This window comes from Meleagris gallopavo, chromosome 1 (genome assembly GCF_905368555.1).
Source record: "Meleagris gallopavo chromosome 1, MGAL_WU_HG_1.1, whole genome shotgun sequence".
NCBI classification, from domain to species: domain Eukaryota; kingdom Metazoa; phylum Chordata; class Aves; order Galliformes; family Phasianidae; genus Meleagris; species Meleagris gallopavo.
In genome coordinates this window covers 83,192,742-83,214,959 of record NC_139404.1, presented here as the reverse complement: position 1 = coordinate 83,214,959, position 22,218 = coordinate 83,192,742, and the positions used below count along the sequence as shown (strand labels likewise).

At 38.7% G+C, this 22,218-nt stretch overlaps 2 protein-coding genes and 1 long non-coding RNA gene across 9 annotated transcripts in view; 2 read left to right on the top strand and 1 right to left on the bottom strand.

Moving 5' to 3' along the window:
• The window catches only part of CMSS1 (cms1 ribosomal small subunit homolog), a 228,431-nt gene extending 218,965 nt beyond the window's left edge, over positions 1–9,466 (top strand). For all 6 annotated transcript variants that reach the window (XM_085238453.1, XM_085238469.1, XM_085238473.1 and 3 more), the window contains exons 5-10: positions 720–779; positions 1,527–1,629; positions 3,000–3,060; positions 3,864–3,951; positions 5,500–5,588; positions 9,204–9,466. In XM_085238453.1, the coding sequence (XP_085094579.1) occupies positions 720–779; positions 1,527–1,629; positions 3,000–3,060; positions 3,864–3,951; positions 5,500–5,588; positions 9,204–9,287 (485 nt within the window). In that variant the 3' untranslated portion in view covers positions 9,288–9,466. The remainder of the gene's footprint in view (positions 1–719; positions 780–1,526; positions 1,630–2,999; positions 3,061–3,863; positions 3,952–5,499; positions 5,589–9,203) is intronic.
• Positions 286–7,879, bottom strand: LOC104913531 (uncharacterized). Its single transcript, XR_795448.4, has 3 exons — positions 7,573–7,879; positions 6,529–6,668; positions 286–769 (listed from the first exon to the last, which is right to left on the bottom strand). It is a non-coding gene; the product is annotated as an uncharacterized LOC104913531 (long non-coding RNA).
• A 972-nt stretch (positions 9,467–10,438) lies between the features above and the next one.
• On the top strand, positions 10,439–20,570 carry LOC100542776 (cell cycle control protein 50C-like). 2 transcript variants are annotated; one of them, XM_085238444.1, is made up of 7 exons: positions 10,439–10,809; positions 11,564–11,674; positions 12,928–13,029; positions 14,365–14,455; positions 15,770–15,862; positions 16,692–16,901; positions 18,002–20,570. In XM_085238444.1, exons 1-7 carry the CDS (start codon positions 10,597–10,599, stop codon positions 18,190–18,192), a joined length of 1,011 nt encoding a protein of 336 aa, XP_085094570.1. In that variant the 5' UTR covers positions 10,439–10,596; the 3' UTR covers positions 18,193–20,570. The 2 variants fall into 2 exon arrangements, with proteins under 2 accessions (XP_085094570.1, XP_010718313.2); XM_010720011.4 differs by having other exon boundaries at positions 10,442–10,809; positions 15,725–15,862.
• Positions 20,571–22,218: the final 1,648 nt, after the last annotated feature.

Sequence of the window (22,218 nt, the reverse complement as noted above, 5' to 3'; positions counted from 1 at the left end):
CAAGTTTTCAGGCCATCTAATTTGAATCAACATTTTAAGAACCTACTTTTTCTGTATAGGAACTAGAGAAAAGGACTTTCCTGACTGCCTTAGTTAGGGCATTGTCTTTTTTTCCCCTATAATGGACCTTAATGGCAAATAGCATGTCATCTACGGTCCTTTTCAGGTTTACTTCCTAATAGCATAAGTAAAAGATAGGCAGTCAATGGGAAATGAAAACAGGAGTCACAATGCAGTATAGGTGCTACTGTTATGGCTCGTACTTATAGGTAAATTGCCACAATATGCAAGACCAGAAAGTAAAGCCAGCTCACTGACTTTGAGTGACCAGTATCTCGTTTAGGTAGGTTCTTGCATTTACATGTTTGGCTAAAACCTTTGCTTGACTGTGGTAAAAAAAAATATATATATGGAAACTTGTTTTAAAACATGTGATCACCCTTAGGCAGCCCTGTGTTCAGAGTTTAATGGTGGGATGAAATGGAGGAATTGTAAATGGGTGGTAAGGTGTTACCCTTGTTGACTTATCCAATTTAAAGCCTCAGTAAATTGAGGTGTTCTTGAGTCTTTTTTCACAAAAAGTAATTTATTGATGATGAATTTTAACATGCATATGATTTCATCAATGTAACTAACTAATGACTGTGCTGCAAACATTTAAGCTCTTTTTTTCTGTTGTTAAAAACACATCAAGAATATTTTCTCCTTTGTGTTTTCAGATTCTTGCTTTTTGCCAGCCAATGATCTCACCCACAGTTTTTCTTCATACCTGAAAGAAAGTAAGTTAAAATGTTGGTCTGGATGAGATGAAAGTTGTATGAAAAACATTATTTATGTGCTATTATTACAGCTTTTATCTGCACTCTCAAATATTTAATTATGTGTCATTAATAATTTCCAGGATGGTGACTTTTTTTTTTTTCATTTGCTTGCTTGCTTATTCTGTGAGAGGTGTTTTGTTTTTCTTTCTTTTTTTTCTTTTTTTTCTTTTTTTTTTTTTTTTTTTTTTACAAAATAACTCTTGTTTTGGACCTAAATGTTTTAGACTTCCTTCAAACTGCTTGGGACTATTTGTCATAAGTTGTTTGTTGTGGCTTCTTGAGTAGATATGTATTATCTTACAGTAATAGTTTTGCCACTGCCTCCTTACTTGAACCAAGAGAATTATTGTTCTCTTTCGTATAGAACTCCTGGTTTGGTAAATTTGGTTTTATCTGGTACAAATTACCGTATGTGTCAAGTGAAGACAGTGGGCATGTCTCCTTACCAAATATTTATTTTTAATGCTGCCTAATTTGTTCAGCATTATAATGTATCTGTATTTTATCTATCTTGGGTATTTTATTTTCCAGTTTCTCAGCCATGACTAAATGTAAAAGTGTTGCCAGAGATCCGGACCTCATAGGAGTCAGCATGTGTGTTCTTGTTGCTGGCTACCATTCATCATGTACTCTTGTAATATAAAGTTGTGGCATGTATGTAAGTAGTACTTTCTCTGAGTATGTATGTGGCCTTTTTCATTACAGTCTGTCCTAAGTGGGCAAAATTCCGTAAAAACCACAAGGAGAAGAAGTCGGTGGTGATGCTGGTTATCTGCAGTTCTGCCCTTCGTTCCTTGGAACTCATTAAGTATGTTGATAGCAAACATTTTGCTGAGGTTGGCTGTCAGTCAGAGGTTTTGTCTTGGAACCACAGACATAAAGGCAAAACTGGGACACTGTCCTCTGCTAGCCAACAAATTTACTGACTGAAACTGATGCAATATCCCTTGCTGCTTTAAACTGTGGGAGTGCGGTGTTTGGTTTTAGCCTAAAGTAACACTTAGTAGTTCAGTTGCATGGAAGCACTGTTTCTTTGGAAAAACAAAACTGAAGTGTAACCAATCTGAGAGGAACATGCAACGTGTCATACGTGGGAACAAAGTAAACCCATAAAGCATCCTAGTCAGCAGTAGAAGTCATGACTGTAAGACCATGATGCTGATAGCACCAAAAGCAATGAAACAAAGCATTGCATAGCCTCAAATGACAATGTGTATGTCTGGCCTGAGTGCCTCCGTATCTGTGTTCATGTCTTCCTTTTTCCTCTCTCTCCTCCCCTATATCATTTCAAAAGACTTGATGAATTAACGTGTACCTTGGAGATTTCATGGTTGTCAACTGTATCTTGACCCTGCTTCCTAAGATTATCTTTCTGTAAAACATACAAGCAAGAATTGGGAAGTTTATGCTGCACTTAAAAGCACTGATGTCACAGATGTGCCTGTAGTGCAGATATTACCATCAGAGTGATTTGTCTGTATACGTGTATATAAACTCTAGCCTTGTACAAGAGAAGTTTGAAAACTTGGCTCACCACAAAAAGCATGCAGAGAAAGTGCCTTAAATGACATTCCATAAATACTGACTATATAGTCCCCTCCTTGACTAATACAGAACATGGAGTTCTTAGTGCATAGTCAAATAGAGCATCAAAAGAATGTCAGGTTTTCAGACTAATGAGTTTTGGTCCTCTGGAATTTGGACAATCTGAGCAGGAAAACGTGTGGCAAGCTAGGTTTTCCCAGCAGCCATCCTGCAGGAAGATTTTGTAAAATGTACGTTCATCTATACACACAGAGCTCTTTCCTTTGCCTGCATGCATATGTTTGTTGATGCCTATATGTCAGTAATAGAGCAGTTTTTAATGAGAATTTGATGATTAGTCAGTTTTGAACTGTTAGTTGTGGAAGCACAAGCTGTAACTATTCAACGTTATCTGAGAAGCTATCTAAGCAATATTGCCCTCTAGTGATATCTGCTATTGTATTTGTCCAGTTGTTTATCAGTGCAAATAGTGAAGGGAGACCATACGTAGTGTTCAGAGTACTAGCGTGGGTCACTGGGGAACTGTGTCTCTCAAGTATGTTGAGAAATCCTGGCTAGTTTTGTTTTCCTCCTGTGTGGTCTTAATCTCAGCCCTGATATTTGCATTTCCTTCTTCATTTTTTTTATTTCTAGGTCAATGACAGCATTTAAAGGTGACTGCAGAGTTCTGAAATTGTTTGCAAAGCACATAAAGGTAAGAAAGCTGCAAAAGTGACAGAAGAACTAAACAACTAACTAGTGTCATACCATGTTTTTAATACATTTAACAATAGTGCCTTTCATTTTAGCATTTCTTTCTTTAGGTTTTGATTCTTGGAGAAATCTAGCCAAATACCACCTCCAATAATTCTGGCAAAATCCTGTGGAGAATATAAATGTTTATTCATTTGCTTTGTGTTAAAGATATTCCACATTATTGTGAGATGCTCATTCAGATTGCCTGTTTAAATCAAAGACTCATGCATTTGTAGAAGCATCCACATTTGCACATGCTGGTGAGATTGTCTAGTTATCCAGTATTCATACATGCTGGAGAGCACAAATTGTGGGAATATGGGAAGTAATAAGTGGAAATTTAGCCTTTGATATAAATACTGTCAAACACAAATGTCACTTGCTTTATTTCATTTTTTCCAATGTCATCATCTTAAGGGAGTTTTGAGCTAACTCAGATTTGTTAGTTTTCCAAATATTTACAGAGAATTTGTTTAAATACAGAAGAAAACCTACTGTTCTCACTTCCAGAAATAGTTGGTACAATTGCAGTTATTTAAAACTGAAAATATTCTAGAGAAGTGTGATGATGCCCAGCTGACTGTTATGCTCTCCCCAGAAGATCAGCTTGACAGCTTGATAAATGAATAGCATTTGTTACTTGATAGTAGTCTAGAAAGAGATACTGCATAATCTTGAATTTATTTCCAGCCTGGAAATGCTCTTTGAGAAGAAATTTGAAACAATTGTGGCTTCACTGTGGTTTGTCTTTCTTCAAATCAGATAAAAGAACAGACGAATATGTTGGAGAAAGGCGTGTTCCACATTGGAGTTGGAACTCCTGGGAGGATAAAAGCACTGGTGGAGCAAGGTAGGAGAAAAAGGAGGATTTTATCAACGGATATCCTACACTTGATGTCACAGGAAGTGGGACTTAGCTTTTGAAGGGCTTAGGTTCAAAATCCATGGTGTGAGTCCATGGATTTAGGAACTAAGCTCTGCAGTTTTGCTTTTCCTCTTCTACTGTGTCAGTCAGAATGAGGTCAGTTAATAACAGTTGATTTAATAAACACTTTAAGCTGGAATAAGTCAGTGTTACAAGAGAAGGGCAAAGTAGTGCCTCTCACATAATCAGTACCCACTTAGTTACCCCATCCTGTCTCTTGTTTTAGCACAAGGGTATGTTTGGCAGCTCAGTGACCTGATCCCAATTAGAACTGATCCCAATTAAAACAAAACCAGCATGCACACAAAATCAGGTAATGAACAGGCTAAGGTGGAGGACTTCCTCCTTTGGCAGGAATACTGATTTATGCTGACTTGAAAATGATTGCAAAACCATCGTGTAAGATTTAAAGTTCCAGGAAACCAAACATTGCAAGTAAATCAAAAGGAAATAATGGCAGAAGCCGTCGTATCATACGTCACTCTGAGCTCAGCATAAATTTTTGTATGAGGTGGACAAGATCTGCTTGCTGATTTTAGTTATGATTTGTGTATAATAAAATCAAATGTATAAATGTCCTCTTCTCTTTCCAGTTTTACTTGCTCGATAGACACCACGTGCACGAATTAAAACAAACAAAAATGACAAGATAAGGCAATTCATTCCATTTCTCTTTCTAAGCACTGCCTTTCCCCAACTATGGTTTCTTAGTTAGGGTCTGTCTGTAGTTTTGAACTCTACAGCTCCTTCTAATAGGGTAGAGGAATAGCTTTTTTTTTTTTTTTTTTTTTTTTTGCTGTGTCCTTCACCAACATTACATTGTTGCTGTTCAACCCATGGGCATATTATCATGTAGCTCATGCAGGGACACAAGGTGTCTAATCCTTTTTTGACAGCTTAGTGTTGCAGTGCTATGTCACTAAAGAATGGAGAGGAGTAAAAAGAGGTACGAAAAACTGTGGACAGCATGTAGAAGACCAGGGAAAAATAGGAGAACTACTGGAGGGCAGGTTCAGAAAGGACCTTCGTCCTTCACCAGAATTTGTTTGGAGAATAAAGGAATCCTTCAGCAGCACCATTGACCTGACACACATTCGCATAGTACTTGGTCCTGTAAATTCCTAAACAAGGTCAATTCACATTAATAAGATTTTTCAAGCTAAGGTCCTTGTAACTTAGCAGCTCCTCATAAGCTGTGGAAATTCAACTCTTGTGGTTTCATCAAGAGGAAGCTTGAGGAATTATGTGCTGGCAGGATGTTAGCTCCTGACAAGCCTGGCAACAGTTCTGCTTTTGTGTTTATCTTTCAGAACGGCATAGGATTATGTGGTTAAAGGAGTTTGCAGTGTCAGTGCATTAGTTTTCCAAGCACAAATGTAGTGTACAAAGATTAGTTTCTTTGGGAACAGACAGCAAAAGATGTAAAACACAAAAAATAATTCTGATAAGCACATGTTATGTTGTCTTTTTTAGATGGCCTATGTTTGAACTCCACAAAATATATTATTCTGGATTGGAACTGGAGAGATCAGAAACTAAGGAGAATGATGGATATTCCTGAGGTATTGTAGGAGCACCTGTATATATAATATTCTGTGTACTCAATGCTTTTGATTCTAGTGCCTTGGTCAGTAAGGATTTATTTCTGTAAAGCAGACTTAGTAGTCTAGGAATGCAAAAACAAGTCACTGTTTCACTTCAAAATCTCTACTCTCAGATCTCAAAATTACTTCTTGAGGAAGTTGGTTTCTTTTGTTGTTGTTGTTGTTACAGGTCACAGCTGTGACTAATACAGCTGTGCTGTGGATTTCTGCTGTTTATGCTAAATAGTTGTTCTGCCTGTTCCTGGGAAATTCTCTCAGTAAGAGGACTTCATGCAACAAAGTTTCCTCAAAAACTAAATACAGCTTTGGATGACATTTATTGGTCTCTGAGAATAAAATAACTTCATACAGATAGTTTTTTTTTTTTTTTTTTTTCCCCTTTTTTGGAAAGAGGTAGGTTACAAACTATGTAGAACCATCCATTATTTGTAGACTCTTTTAAGATAGCTCCCCATGCTTTTTAATTCTGTAATCCAACTTCCACAGTAATTGCTATGGCAAGATATGCTTACCATATGCTGTGGGCCATCAGCTGGTATCTGTCCAGCAGAAAGAGGTGGATTCCTCTAATGGTCCCTGCTAGAGAGCTCCCATTTCACTGCACATTTTCACAGACTGGTGTGTGTTCTATAGTGGGAAAACACTGCCTTACATGTAGATAGGAAGCTGTTTCACAAGTGAAATAAATGCTTAGTCATTAGTCCTACTCTGCACCTGCCTGTATGTTATAGTCCCCCACACACAAAGATGCAACTTTCTAATAATCTTGGATAAAGCACCCTGCAAAAAATACACTGCTGAAATAAAGCAGGGAAAAGAACAGCTTTGCATACTGAGGCAAGGAGGCTCCCTCTTGTGGTAAATGCTTGAGAATCTTTTGTACAGTGCTAGCACTTACCTGTAAGTATTTTAACACCAGAGAACCTACATTTGCAGGCATATTACCTCAGGATAGTAGTACAAGTGCTGATGTCAATGGAAAAGATTTTTGCGAGTCAGCTGAAATAAATATACGCACAGTAGCCTACAGGTGATCCACTGAAAAAGAAATAAATATTATATTGTTAACATTTGATTTGGGGATATTGCAAATTTGAAATATCTTGTTCAGCTCTCTGTAGGAGGCATCACAACATTTTGGGCATGTCTGCCTAGAAATACAGGTCAGATTGACTTCAGCTCTATTTTGTTAAAGGAAAATGACCATCAATGAAATTATAGAAGTCAATGCTCAGGCTTAGTTTCAGATAAAACCAAGTAAGAAAGAATATTACACTTTTGGATATAGTGTTAACATAAGGGTAGGTCCTTTATGTTTGGTTACAGAATAGTGAATGTGATTACAGCAAAGTCTTCAGATCTGCCCTTGACTCAGTTAATACACAGATTTTTGACATGTTGGGCAATGTAAGTGGAATACCTTACAGCTTTTTTTTTCCTGCTGGAGACAGCATGTAGATTTCTGAAAGTTATTTTTAAGAAATATCAGTAATAAAAAATATCCAGCTAATGTTTTTGAAATAGTGCACCTTAATGCAGTAGAAGACAGTGGTATGTTTAGCAGCTTGCGAACTTAAAATACAAAATACAGTCTTAGTAAGCAGCAGATCTTGCTCTTTTATCTTTACAAAAGTTGTCAAATGCATGATAATAATAATAGTCATACTTTTTCTCAGAGAAGAGATGATTTTTTTAGTGCCACCAGCATGAAAACTGGCAATTTGATGCTCTATTTTTCTTTATCCTAAATCAGTTGTGGAGGCAAAATTGTGCTTTGGAATTGGAAACAAGGCATTGTGACGCGTTTCCACTGCAAATCCTGTTTTGTCAGTAATTTCTTTATATGTTTAAGGTGTTACAGTGCTAAATAAATTTTTGTGTAGTTATAGTTGTCTGCATAATGAAATGTGCAGAAAACAGGAACAGCTTGAAGAATACATACCTCTTGTCTTCTCATGGGAAAATCCATTGCTTCATTTTGAAGGTGCAAACTACTTGCTGTTCCTGTCCTCATCATCAGTGGAGAATAATATACAGAGTGGTGTAATCTGAAATGTATATATATGTATATGTATATACAATGTAATACATGAATCCTTCCTCATGACGGTCCTATATCCCATTGTATTCACTGAATGGATGACCAGTGCTCTTTCAGTTGCCTCTACATCTCATTCATTAATGCTGTTGGGTTCTTTTTTCTGTTTTTCTGTCTTTCACTGCATTCGTCCTAAGCAGAGGAGAGAAGGAAGTAATTTCACAAAGAAACCAAAGGTAGAATGAATGTGTTTATCAGGCTCTGTTTTTATGAGCTTGAATTACACTACAGTGTAAAGGCTTACATAAAAATTGATGGTGTAATTTCACATCTGGCCAAAGGACAAACTTCTCTCTTTGGAGGTTTTTCTATAGCGGTTGATGACAATACAGACCTGTCTCAACTCTTCAAATTACTTTTTTGTAAGATTCACATATAGTTTTTCAAATATTTTGCTTAACTGTTTATTATTTCCTTCTAGAAGCAATATAAGCTGAGCAAGTTTCAGGTTTTTTTAAAGCAAAAGGGTTTGTAAGAAATATAGTCTAGTTAATTTCTTACATCACACATTCTTGTGCACAGAAGGATATAAACCTGAGGAAAGCTCAGAAATAAGTTATTCACGAGCAGGAAGAATGAAGCTATAAGGAAATTCTAAGCTTGCCATGACGAGCAAATCTTCAGTTCCTGCTGAAATATGTCATCTGTTCTTACCCTTGTTTACATTTGGTTTTGATCTTTAGATAAGCAGTAAGGTACAGTCACATCCGTGTTATAAACCAAAGTACTTTGCATGTGGCTTAGTTACACCTGAATGCTCAGTTTCATCCAGGAGTCTCAGCCACAGATATTGTGTGGCTGTTACAGTGCAGGATTACCCTTGGACTCATTGATAACGGTTGATACACTGTAAAATCCCACAGAAATCTTGCAGCCCAAGGTGTATCTCTTGCTCTGGCAAGTTTAATCAACTGTGCCAATTACTGTGTGGCTACGTTGGATGAGCTGTAGTTGTACCTTAGGACTGTAGACCTTAGAGGAGAGGCCGCATGGCAACCTGCAGCCTCTCGTGAGGGGAGTGGAGGGGTAGCGCTGAGCTCTGCTCTGTGTGACAGTGGCACGGCCCGAGGGAACGGCATGGAGCTGTGTCAGGGGAGGGGCAGCTGGGGGTTAGGGACAGGGTCTGCACCAGGGGGCGGTGGGCATGGAGCAGCCTGCCCAGGGCAGTGGGCACGGCACTGAGCTGACTGAGTTCTGGAAGCTTTTGGGCAGCACTCAGCCATTGGGTTTGGATTTTGAGTGGTGCTGTGTGGAGCTGGGAGTTGGATTCTGTTCCTTGTTGAGTACCTTCCAACTCAATCTTCTGTGGTTCTAGGAAAATGGAACCATTGTAGAGATAAGGGCCTTGTGTGGGAACTTCTCCTTTAATTTCTAGTTCTATAGTAAGACAACTGAGTAAATAAATAAAATCATGGTGTTTAGCTGAAGCATTACCAGTAACCTTTGATGCTTTCTTTGAATTTTGTTTTCCTCAGATAAAGAAAGAAACAATCGACCTGCTGGAGATGAGGATTATAAAGCTGTGCAGAGAGGGATCTGTGAAGCTGGGACTCTTTTAATAGTTTTACCACAAGGAAGTGGTTTACAGGCAGATTTTACTTCTATCCTGTCTGCAAGTGGTCAACGGTGATTAAATTAAGAATTTTGATTTTTCAGAGATAATTGATGCAGAAAGAATATGCTGTGCAACTTTATTCTTAGGTTCCTTTAAATAATAAAAATGGAAGTTTTATTTATACTTTTTTATTTGTAGTCTTTTATTGTACTTCACAAAAGCGAAGTTAAATGTACATTGCTTTCACCCACAAGATTTACTATTACATGCCATTTTTAACAGCAAAAGTGAGTGTGAAAGTCTTTGTACAGCTCAATTCTCAGTTACCTCTTTCTCTCACAGGAATAGTAAGCTAGTTCTTGCCTAAAAATAGCTTTGGAAATGTCTGAATTTCAGTAATTTGGCAAAAAAGTATTTTTCTCTCATCTGTTCTACAGCTGGCCAAATCCTATTTTTTTGTTATTACATGATAAATTATGTTTAAAGTATCTATCTGTCTAGCAAACTGAGAGTTCACTGTGATTAAACTGTTGAAGTCTTCAAAAAATATTCTACTTTTTGTCCATTGGAGTTGAAAAGAGCTTATCTGTGGGTGATTCTTCTGTAATTGTGAATAGAAGACTGCTTTTATTTATTTATTTATTTATTGCATGGAAAAAGAAGATGAATAGAGGTGGGCAAATCATCAGCATCTTGGAAGAATCCAAATGAGACATTTTTAGAATTAATTACCCTATTGTGCTAAGCAATACAAAGCGTTTTAGAACTTTAAATTGCTTCTTAATCAATAGCAACGAATGCTGGTTAAGAAAGTTTATTTGGTTTTACAAAGTAGTGTTGTATACTCAGTACTCTCAGCCCCTCCGGTCCTCCTCAGTGGCATCCAGTGAACTGGAATAGGTCTTTTGTTTTATCCCATGTTTGTTAGCTGGGCAAATATAGAAGTTAAGGGAGAAGAAATGATGAATCTGAGATTACACAAATTCTAATACAGCTGACAGTATCCATACAAATGAATAAGACATAACAAATGTGATTGAACTGTGGGGCAGGAATAAATATATAAGCTTTTCCAGGAAGCATGATCTGGACGTACTGACCGAAGTACACAATCATCTGATTGGTACAAGCTGGTCGTGGCAATCCATACACAAATGTAGAAAAGGAGGAAGAGAGAGAGCTAGTTAATAAGTAATTCCTAGTCATAATACAGATCTGAACAAGCAATACAGTTTCCCAACAGTAAAGACTGTATCTCAGCTTAAACACCGTCCAGCACAAGTATATTGTTTCTTCCTCTCACCGAGAAGAATATGAAGAATAAGAAGAGTTCTGCTTCACAAGAAGCAGAAACACGTCCTTCCAGGTGTCCAGATAACAGCGCATTCAAACAGCAGAAGCTACCGGCGTGGAAGCCCCGGCTTACCATTGCATCTGTGCTCTCCACTTTCTTTCTCACGGGAGCGTTTTGCCTTTCTGTGGGAGTCTCCCTCATAGTAGCTGCAAACAGCGTCAGAGAAATCCAGGTCTGTTTGGAGTGGGGTGTTTGGTATTATGATAAGAAAGAAATGGTCTGCATTTGGGGTGAGTGGGAGGAAGAACACTGAATTTGTGTGCCTTGGTAGAGATGATAGCATTAGCTTTATGTCTTGCATGCATCCAGCAGCCAGTGTTCCTGTGAAAGTTCTCAGAAAGATGGTCACTGATGACAGCCAAGCTCTGAGTGGGTAACTGAGGAATAATTACCACTGGGTGGTAATATCTAAATTATCTCCTCCTCCTGGTGTTTGGCTCTAGGAGATAAATATTTGCTTGGTCAAAATATTAAAGTGCAGGGGGCCCTGATGTTTGAATGCTGTTCCTTGGAAGCAGAATTGGTTAAACCTGCTGCTGTTAACCTGCTCCTGGTTGGAGCCGATTCTCAGGCACTACACCCAGACTATTGATGAGTGGTGAACCATAATTCATGTCAAGCGTTACTTGGTAAGCCAGACCAAGCTGCAAAGGTACTTGTCTGTCAGCACTCCTTTGCCGAGGAGCAAATTTGGAGGTTCTGCAACAATCAAAAAACTCTAAAGCAGCTTTTAAGTAGGGATAAAATTTGTGAATATTCCATTGAGGTCAAGTCCTGATTCTCTGTACCTCTGTTGATTTTAACAGTTTTGTTGCAATCCAGGGTCACTTAGAACTGCCTTGAGAGGTCTTGTAGCTAAAACACTAATCTTTTCCTGTGTTCATGTCCTCTAATGCAATGTTTCTGCTTGTTCACTTCTCTGACAGGTTGATTATTCAGATAAATGCTCAAATTGTTCAAAACTTCGTGAAAATTCCTCTAATTGGAACAGTGAATGCCTCTGTTCTATTAATTTCACACTAGCAGAAGATATGCTGGTAAGTGGATATGAGAAACCAGTTAAGTTGCTTAGTACCTCCTGATAGTTATGTCCGTGCATGATAAAATATGCTAAATTTGTTCTGTAGAGCACCTGTCTGAATTTTCTTTTTACTTTTAGGGACGTGAAATACTCAGAATTTTACTATTTTGCATTTGCTATTGGTTTGGGGCTTGTGTTTAAAAATAATCCAGATCAGGCTCCCTCTGCCCTTGGATGGGAGATCTTCAAGGAGAAAATGGGGATGGAAGGAGTGGTGTTTGCCTGTGGAGGTGATTTCTCTCTCTGAGTCAGTAGAGAACTCTAGCCCTTGGCCTGGAATTGTTACTGGACTGCTAAACTCTTAAATGACAAAGAAATCTGGATCTTTGACCACTTGTCATAAGTAAACCATTGCAGTCCTTTTGACAGGGATGACACTGTTGATTTCCAGGGTCCTTGAAACAATTCAAGTCTAGCAGTGGCATTCTGCAATTTCATCTGGGAGAAGTGTCCTTCATTTCCTGTCTTGAACTGCTGGTTGTGTTGCCAAGGCTGCTAAAATGCCTCGTTCTTCAGAGGGGATCTTACACTTAGTACTGCATAGATGAGCCCTTCGGATTATAGTGTGATTAAATTATAAAGTTGCTTTATGGTGCTTCAGTACTAAAGAAGTTGTTAACGTGCTCTGAGTAATCCTTCAGATATAGTTACATTTGACATCAGAAGTTTATTTAACTGGATAATGATTTTTGAATAGATTACTAAACCTCTTTGTTGCTTATATTTGCCTGCTTAACATTCTCTGTTTAATTACAGGACTAAGCTTTCCAAAGGACTTAGATAATTGAGTAGAGGCAGTCTTATTTTTTAAAAAGCCTGCAGAAATTAAGGCTGGTGGCTCTTTTTTGAAGTTGTTTTGACATCTTCTTTTTGTAGACAATGGGCATCCAACTCCATTCAATAATTCATACTCATTGCAGTTTCAGGACCAGTCATTACCATCTTGAGTAAAATACTAATGATGCCTTTTCTATTTAGGTTTCATTTTGTGTTTTAAAGTATGTTTAATTTCGTGCCAAATACAAAAACTTTCAACTAAAAGGGTAAAGAATAGATAATAACCAGCATCTGCTGGAGTAATTAGTTAGAATGTAGTTACCAAGAAATGAGTATGAATTATTCTCTCTTTCACTTTCTCTTTTAATAGTTAACTGGATTTTTTGTCTACTTGAGCTCAACTTATTGAAGAGATGTATTCTTGAATTCTAGGGTGATGTCTTTATGTACTATGGCCTGCAAAACTTCTATCAGAATCACCGTCGATACGTACTATCAAGAAGTGATGAACAATTGTTGGGTCGAAATGTAGATGTAAGTTTTTTTTCTTTCTGAGATAAGTATTTTTACCAGGTGTGTTTTTGACTATATAGAGATCTAACTAAGCATAACTGTTAATTTTTTAAGATGCCTCTAGGAAATGATAGGAAGCTTCAGATTTTCAGTGTTTAGTCTCTGCTTTTATGATTGTTAAAAGTGAGTAACAGAGGGAAGGTGAGTATATAAATAGTTGTCAGTCCAATGTTGTGGTTTCCAAACCTGGTCTGTGTAGGGATAGTGATTAAACATACGCTATGTTTTACAAATAAATTTACAGAAAACATTTCCTTTTAGTGTTCCTTCTAGTTGTCGTAGCCAAAAATCTTTTAATCTGTGGTTTTATTATAGGATTAGGGAATTAAGTTGTGCAAAGTCTTTCATTATGACATCTGGCTTTGGAGGTGGACAAGAAGCTGGAAAAGATACATAATGAAATAGGTCATCATGTAGCATTCTGAAATATGCAATTTAGAAATTTGAATAGGAGGCTAGACAGCATCCCTTGCAGCAATGTATGCACAACGAAATTGGAGACTGCAATGATTATGTTAACAGAGGGTTTTTTAATTGTAAATAGAAAATGTGGGGTTTTTTTGCTTGGAAGTAGCATTTCCGTGCACTGTCCTGTCAGCAGATATGATGATTGTACCATAATAATCTGTTGTTCTTATTAAATATTTCTTATAACTCTCAAGACATGTTCTCCATGTAACAGTTTCTCCAGGTGTCTGGTCAGCTTATTTGCATTCAGGTGCAACAGCTTTTGACTTTTGTGCCAATCAATACAAAGCTTATCCAAGCTATTTGAAAATGTTTCTGTGCCATAACTGGAGGACTTGCAGTTTCTCATGAGCTGGGTCAGAGAAGAGGTGATACATTGGAGGTGGGTTTTTGGTTTTCGCGCTGTGCATTCATACATAAAGATTTCCCCATGCTGAAGTAATGTCGCTAACTCTGTGTGCTGTTCTACATCATTGAAGCACTGCAGGTCAAAATTGTAAAGAAAGAAAAGTAAGATATTGTAAGGTAAGTCAGGACTGGATTGGAATGCATTAAGTTGCAGCTATATTACAACAAGCAGATCCCCAAATGACTTTTTGTGGTCTGGAGTTTGCTAGGTAGCAGTAAAATTTGGAGATGAAGTTAAGTTTGCTTTGCTGTGATATGGAAGCTGTTCCTCCACTACAGACTCATTCATCTGAATGTTTTTTGAATGTGACCACAAAGTACTGGAGACCTAATTATTCATTGACTTTTCAGGAGAAGGAGTGGGTGGAAACCAGCAAACGAAAACCCCACAGGTTTTTTTTTTGTCTGATTGTTCTGCAGGTTCAGAACTCCTACTGTGCACCCTTCGCTGCTTACAAAAATGGAACACCAATGGCTCCGTGCGGTGCTATTGCCAACAGCATGTTCAATGGTAAGTACCTTCCATGTCTGTTTTACTAATTTCAACTTCAAACTGAGATGTTGTCCCAATCCAGCTGAGTCCTGATATTGCAAGGTAACTGTTGTTCTCCCACAAGAAGTCTTGTTTGACACTGGTACTGTGGTGAATGTGTGCTCTGCTTCCTTCACTCTTCAATGTGACTCTTTAATAGGCCTGGGGAACTGAGTCTTGATGAAACAGGAAACAATGGTATACACAATAGATACAGCATACTTCCCTGCTAAAACGTCAGGAGAACTCAAATTCTACCTTCCTGCAGCAGTATGCTTAGAAGGAAGCAGCATGCTCTTGACATTGGTTCAGACCTTTGGATCTGTATGTTTGCATTCTGTTCTTTGAATGCTGGAAGCATCCATAGTCTTACATGAATTGGTTTGATTTTGTATACAGTTTCCTGGAGGGCATAATCTGCCTATTAATACATTTAGACTGAAATCTAGAAGCTCCTAGCCACGAAGACTAGATTTCAGGTTGGATTTCTTTGGGAAGAAGGAAGGCAAAAATACTTCTATGGACTTCTCCTTCCACCCATTCATCCCTTTTTATGTGTTCCCCCATCTGTTTTTGGCAGTGCAGCAGCTACCTGCAAGTAGCTGAACCACCTACACCAGTGGACTTGTGAAGGGCAGCTATAGTAAGTTGCAGATCCATCTGATTTTCACATGTGTGCACAGCTGGTCCTCTGGAAATCTGAGCTACTAGGCAGAGCTCAGACCTAGGCCAGCAGAGCTAACTCTGTAGCCCATGTGGATCAGAAGTCCTGGCTACTGGGACAGAATTCTGCAGAGAGTTAGGGATAATAAGACTTTAAAATGCTAAGGGTAAATCTTTCAGAGCCTGCCTTTATATCAGACCTTAGTCCAGTGCACAGTGTGGAGCCAGTTGCTGGTGGTGTGGGAGAAGCAGGTGATGTCTGAATTACCGCTCTGCTTGCTCAGTTCTCAGTTCTATCCCTCTGCTGTAACAGAGGCTTATTTCCTGCCATAAGAACAGTTTTTAACCCAAGCTAGCAGGTAAGGGAACAGCTGAGTAAAAGAGCTGAGCAAACTGCGAGCCCTGCTAATAAACTAATAACAGACAGCTGGAGATGTAGTGAGAAGAGAAAGTTGGAACCAAATGATCTCTAAGGTCCTTTCTATTCAGTTGAAAGGTGTTTCATTGTGTCTGTTTTGTTAGTCGTGCTGGTCATTAAAACAACTGTCTTTCACTCAGATGTGTTGCCTCTTGTATTCCATGCAGATACTATTGATCTTTTTTACAATTTTAACTCATCTGTTATTCAAGTACCGCTGCTGAAGACTGGAAACAGTTGGTGGACAGATAAAAATGTGAAATTTCGCAATCCAGACTCGCACAATCTCTCTGCTGCATTTGCAGGTAAGAATGGCTCTACTAGCATTCCTTATTTTTCAGTGGCTATCACCTTCCCTCTCTCCCTCCCTATGGGCAGAGCTTTCCCATTCTGAAAATGGAATTGCCCCTGTGAGAAATAGCTGGTAGTAGAAGCAGTATTGGAGGGTGAATGAGAGCAAAAGCCAGATTTAGCCAAATTGTTCCTTTCTTTTTCCACTGACCATCAAAACTGGGAGAAGCTGGTTTTGTAAGAAACAGTTTATCTGTTCAGAGAAGGCAAGGATGCAATCTCATATTTTCTACTGAAAACATCTAAGAAGGAAAAGTGCCCGTCATGTTTCCCCTTCAGCCTACAGGCTGCCCAGGGGGTTGTGGATTCTCCTCTGGAGATATTCAAGACCTGCCTGGACGCTTACCTGTGCAGCCTGCTGAAGGGGGGCTGCTTTGCAGGGGACTGAACTCAGTGACCTCTGGAGGTTCCTTCCAGCCCCTACAATTCTGTGATATTGAAGTAGGACTAAAAGCACCATGTTCTGGATCCGGACATTGCTGTGCTGGATACAATAGATAGGACACATCTCCTTGCTTCACGGAGAATGAGTTATCTAAGTAGTTTTCATATGGCAAATTCTAAATATCATAGGCTGTTTATTCATGTTTGAGGTGAGTTGAGATCCATGGATGCAAAGTGTTATCAAACATATATAATTTTGTGGTACCAGACTGTCTTGTCTCTCTTCCTTCTCTCATATTCTTTGTTAGTTATGAGCAGGCAAAGAAGTTAGTAATTGACCCCTGTTTTTCCTGACAGTATGTCTTTCCTGTTTTGTTTTTTTTTTTTCTTTTTCACTAGGAACAGCAAGACCTCCTTACTGGCATAAACCAGTGTATTTGTTAGATGAGGAAGATGAAAAGAATAATGGATATATAAATGATGACTTCATTATCTGGATGCGAGTATCAGCCTTTGCTACATTCAAAAATCTTTATCGTCGTATCAGCCGGAAAGGACAGTTTACTGATGGCCTCCCAGCAGGGAATTATACTTTCCATATTTCCTACAGTATCCTTTCATATTATCCAAGGCAATCCTTAACTACTAGGTATTTGCAATGTGGATGGGATAGTAAAATGGCAAAGAAAACAAGCAAAACACTCAAAACTAAATCATCGTGAAAAGACCTGACTGTAAGGGTGATGACTGTTAGGGTGGAGTTTCTCTAGCCTGTGCAGATGAAATTAAGACTTATTACTCATGGCAGCACCCAGCTTTGGATTTGATTTCTGTGGGGAGGTAGTAGGTTTTACAGAGACGATAAATCTGGAAGATGGAAATCTGAAGAGGTGGCTAAAATATTCAATATTGGCCTGGTCAGCTGTGCAGTCACCATGACTGGGGCACAGGAGTGCCAGAGGTAACCCTGCCAGTGAGAGCTGTGCGGGATGTCTGTATCAGTATAGCCCTCTGGTGGATTTCAGCCGTGGGCTGATAGGAATTTTTATGCTGGTTAAAAAAAAAAAAAAAAAAAAAAAAAAAAGGTGCTCACACACACAAAACAGTGTGAAATTTGCTGACTAGAGGCCTCATTTTGTTCACAAGAATTACATCGTGGTGACTGTAAATTTCTCCTCAAGCTGAACTGAAGCAGTTACGATTTTAAACATTATAGCTCCACTGAAAGGCTCCATGTGGGTAAAGAGCATATTAAATTAAAGATGAGCACTGTTCCTCACGGAGAATATGTAGAGTGTCATCATGGTAAGCTTCCCAAATGGTTGACTTTCAAATGAGATTTGTTTGCTGCTTAAAAATATTACGGATCATATCAAGTTAGCTCAGTAGCCATTACATACAATATGAATCTGAAATTTTTAGTTACAAATCCCAGAATTCCCAGAATTACACTGAGACTGTATCCAAAATAACTTGGAACTGCTACTGATGTTTTTTGTTGTTGTTGTTGTTTTTGGGTGGTTTTTTTTTGTTTGTTTTGTTTGTTTGTTTGTTTTATTTTGTTTTTTGATTAAAGGTCACTTAAAGGAATTTTTGCAGCAAATACAGATCTCCAGTCTCTTTGTGCCTTGGGAAGGATTTTGAGCACTACATTTTCTCCTGGAGGCAACATAAGCTTTGTTAGTGAATCCTTAACATCCTTCTCTCAGACTTCCCTGTCACCAAATTCAAGGGGAAGAAATATGTGATTCTTTCAACCATGGTATGGAGTGGAGGAAGTAACCCGTTCCTGGGAATTGCCTATTTGGTTTGTGGTGCAGCAGCAACCCTGACAGGTTTTATCATAACTGCCATCCACTTAAAGCTGAGAAAAAAGAAAACATATTTTCAAAGACGCTGATGTTCCCTGGATTGCTCAGTGAAGGCAAATATGTGCTGTGAATGAAGAATGGGCAGCATCTTTCATTCTTTCCCCTATGCTCTGGATTTGCTTTAGTAACAGGTTTGGTGAATGTAAGCAAATTGAGGGACAGTGCTTATTCATCATCCAAACCCAAACTTAAGCGAGACTGCATTGGGTCAGTGCATTGCTTTGGGTCAGTAAAAAGTGAGATCTTGGTTCAACAAAGAGCTTGAGCTGGTAGAACCTAATGCTAAAGCCCCCTTGTTGGCCACGTGCATGGGCTGATCGGCTTGGCACAGGTTGTACAAAGCTTTTTCCACTATCCTAGAAAAGCAGACCATTCATTTGTGTATTAGTGTAGGATAATCATCACAGTTCAATAGTTACGATAGAATGCAGATCATGTTTTAGAAACATGGAGTGTGTTTAAACCCGTTGTTGTGTTAGTTTTATATGAGTACCAAGGCTAGCCTGCAGAGCTAGATAGAGGATGTGAAAACATCAACTTATATTTAAAAAATTATGGTTTAATAGCTTAAAGCAAAGGCTCCTTCAGTGCTAACCATTTCAGCAGAACCATCTAGCTAATGCAACCTACCTACTGCAGCCTTCTGTGCAAGATGCTGACTCTCAGTGACATGAAATGTCTGTTCCCCACTCAAGTCCCCATTTCTGTGGTGCAGAAACTCAATGTCAATAGTAAACATAAAACATTAGAAAATCTGACGACTTCATTTTCAGAAAATGAATGCTGCAGCTGGTGAATAGACCATTATGCATTTTTGTTTTCCTTGTTCAAGATTTCAGATACTTTGAAGCTATTTCCAGAATGCAGGAATAACACAGAATTTAGGTGAAGAATAGCATACCACCTATGAGTTCTTAAAAACAATTCTTCCCTGGCATAACTGGAAATAGAATAAAACACTCTTAATGAATTTCTTTGATAAGTACTGTCTGTGCCTTACCCTCTTCTCCACAAAAAAGCTCCACACCACTGAGATAAGAAAGAAAAGAAAGACTAGAGCAAGAGAAGAGAGTGTGGCATAGGGAAGCTGTGTGATGCTGTCAAGTCTAGTTTGCTGTTAAAGATGCCCATGTCTGTCTTTAAAAATGTATCCAGCACTTAGGACATGGAACTTAGGCAGATAGACTCTGGTGAATCAGAATGCATTGTTTCTTTCAATGTTTGCTTCTTTATTGTGCCATGAGCACAATTTTTTATGTTCACAGCCTGGCCTGTCGTTATAAGCTTGCTCCACCAATGTCTTACGCTGATCCTCTGGGTTAACACACATCTTGTTCTGTTCATCCTGGTCGGGTCCAGTCCCCTTCATCAGAAAGCTGTGAAAACAGGGTTCCAAGATTTAAACCACTGCATCTAATCCTGCCAGGGGCTTGGGAGAGCCCTATCCCTGACTGGACTGGACAAGACAGGGCACAAAGCAGTACATTTAGCAATGCTTTAGCTCATTATTCTAAATCACTTTTAACAATGAGACGTGCTCCCGAACCTTCTAAGTGCTTTTGAAAATTTAATCCCATACAGCCTTCTGGAAGGCTCTGTTTGTGTTGCTGACAAAGCTGGATCAGGACTTATAGCTCCAAACAGACCACAGTACTCTTTCTTCTTTTTTTTCTTTTTAATGCTTTTTTTTTTCCCCCCTATTCTCTCTCTGTGTTTTGTTGTTTGTTCTTTTTTCCCCTTTCCTTGTTTTTTTGTGTTTTTTCTTTTAATCCTCTGAGAAATGATATATCATCTGGGTGCTTAAGCCCCAGAACTATTGCCATTGATTGTATTTCTTTATGGAGTATCTGGTAAAAATGTTACTAAACTGAGACTGAATAATGAGGCATACCTCATTCCAGTGATTCAGTGTCTACAATAAAGAAAAAAGTATTTAGAAAATGCAGTCTCGCAAGCAGCATTAGTGATATGTCTGCTATCTCCCAGAGGTTGGTGCAAGAACCTGGCTCTTCTCTTGAAACATGCGATGTCTTCCAAGTCCTCCTCAGGAAAACCTGTCTTAAAACTTCCTCTATTATTCTGGAGTAACCTCCAAGTACCTCCGGAGTATCCTCCCAAGTCTTCGTTTGTAAAAATGAAAGCTCTTTTTCACCTTGCCACAACTTTAAACACGTCTTCCATCTTTATTGAATCCTCTGAGCGGTGTCCTTGGCAGCTGCTACTTGAACTCAGGAAGTCACTGCTGTTACTCTGAACAGCTCTGCAGAGTGTCCTGTCATTTCGGATAGTACTGCCTGCTCCACAACGATGGGGATGGCAGCTTTGATGAAGTACATGCAGCAGATATGTTTGGATGGAATCTGCCTTGCTCAAAAAGACAGAAAATAAAGTTTTAGCACCCTCCCTACGCTGCCTTTTGTGAAGTATAACCAGGAGAAAGTGAACCTTTTTCTGTGAGATGGTAGCATTTTTGAACTGACAGATTCAGTGCGTAAACATCCTGGTTTTAGTTTGCTGAATGAACCTAAGAGCTGTACCTGTTATGTATAAATGAACAGCACCATTGTGAGTGCTCAATTGCTAAGCCGTTCAAGACTTACTGCCACGATCTGTAACATTTTGGCACAGCAAAATCATTAAGTTGTTTGAAGTCTTTTCCTGCAGATGCCAGCGCTTCAGAAAACAGCATAATACCCAAGGTATGTAGATTTTTGCTTTCAAAGGAAAATAGTCATGCTTTTCTCACTACTACTAAAAGCAACAGGCAAATATGCTTGTTTCTTTCCTAAAGAAGAAAGCAGCTTATCAGAAACAGGGCCAAATCACAGTATCACGGAATTGTAGGGGCTGGAAAGGACCTCCAGAGATCGAGAGCAACCTCCCTACAGAAGGCTGCACAGTTTGCTGGACCCAAATTAATGATATCAGAAATGTTCAGTGTAGTAATAAGTGGTGTTCTGGTGTGTTATTTTTCCTCATCTGTTTCTGGAGCAGATAAAGAAAGGACTATTTATTGCCAGCTTCTACTTCTGAGGAGTGGTTGTTTAGTAACTGGGGAAAAGGCAAAGAATTCCTGGTAGTATACGTAATCTAAATTTATATGGTATGCATGGACTAAAACAGATGAGCTAAATGGGATGTAAGTTCCTGTTTTGTTTTTAATATAAATGTTTTAATTTGTATTTTAGAAGGTAGCAATTACACAGGGGAGCATTTTATCTCCTGAAGTTCTGCAGCTCAGTTGTAACACTGGCAAAAATATTTGGAGGTGGAAAGATACCACTATTTTAAAAGCCTTATATGCAATTTTTAAATCTCATTTTGAAATTACTGAGGGGCAATAGAGAGAGCTGTGTTTCAATGTCGGAAACTGTTGTGCTGCTTTTGTTACCAACTCTCTTTAGGGCTGGATTTCATGAATGGTATCTATATCCATAGAGGGAGGTGTAAAACAGAAGTAGGAATTACAGGATATTTCAGGAGTACTTCAGATACAGAATTTTTCCAAGACTTTTTCAGCTTTACCATTTCACACGCATACATCCAGTGTCTGTTTGCCATGGTTGGTTTTTCTCTCTAAACACAGATATTTGCTTATCTCGTCTGGAAATAAAAGGATGGAGTTTTCATGTGAAACAGATGAGCACGATCGCAGACCTATCGAGTCTGGAAAAATTATTTATATGTTGAATCTGTTTCATATAAACAGCTCTGTTGCATGGAGATTCCTAGTAATAGTATGTGGATGGAGCACCATGTGTTTTAATGATGCATTACAGTGTTAAAACTCATTTCCTTTTTCTGAGGAACCGAACTGATGTCAAGGTAAAGTCAGGGAGAGCAGTTCAGGAAAGGGAGGGCTTGGAAAATTAGATAATATGCAGAGAGGACTGCATTTCAATTTGGATTTAAGTGTTTGTCTAATGTAGGAGAAAGCAACTGCTTCACTGTTCAGGTGGTGCTATCTTCCTTGGTTGAGAGCAGTATGGTAGGAGAAACCTAATCTGAGAGAAAAGTTGAGCTGCTTTTGTTTGCTTTGTGTCCTGCTCTCCTAC

Excerpts from the sequence above, each read along its gene's own strand:
- LOC100542776 (XM_010720011.4), top strand. The coding sequence starts at position 10,597 with ATGAAGAATAAGAAGAGTTCTGCTTCACAAGAAGCAGAAACACGTCCT. Across the intron at positions 15,863-16,691 it reads TCTCTCTGCTGCATTTGCAG|GAACAGCAAGACCTCCTTAC; the intron begins GTAAGAATGGCT and ends CTTTTTCACTAG. Across the intron at positions 16,902-18,001 it reads TACTTTCCATATTTCCTACA|ACTTCCCTGTCACCAAATTC; the intron begins GTATCCTTTCAT and ends TCCTTCTCTCAG.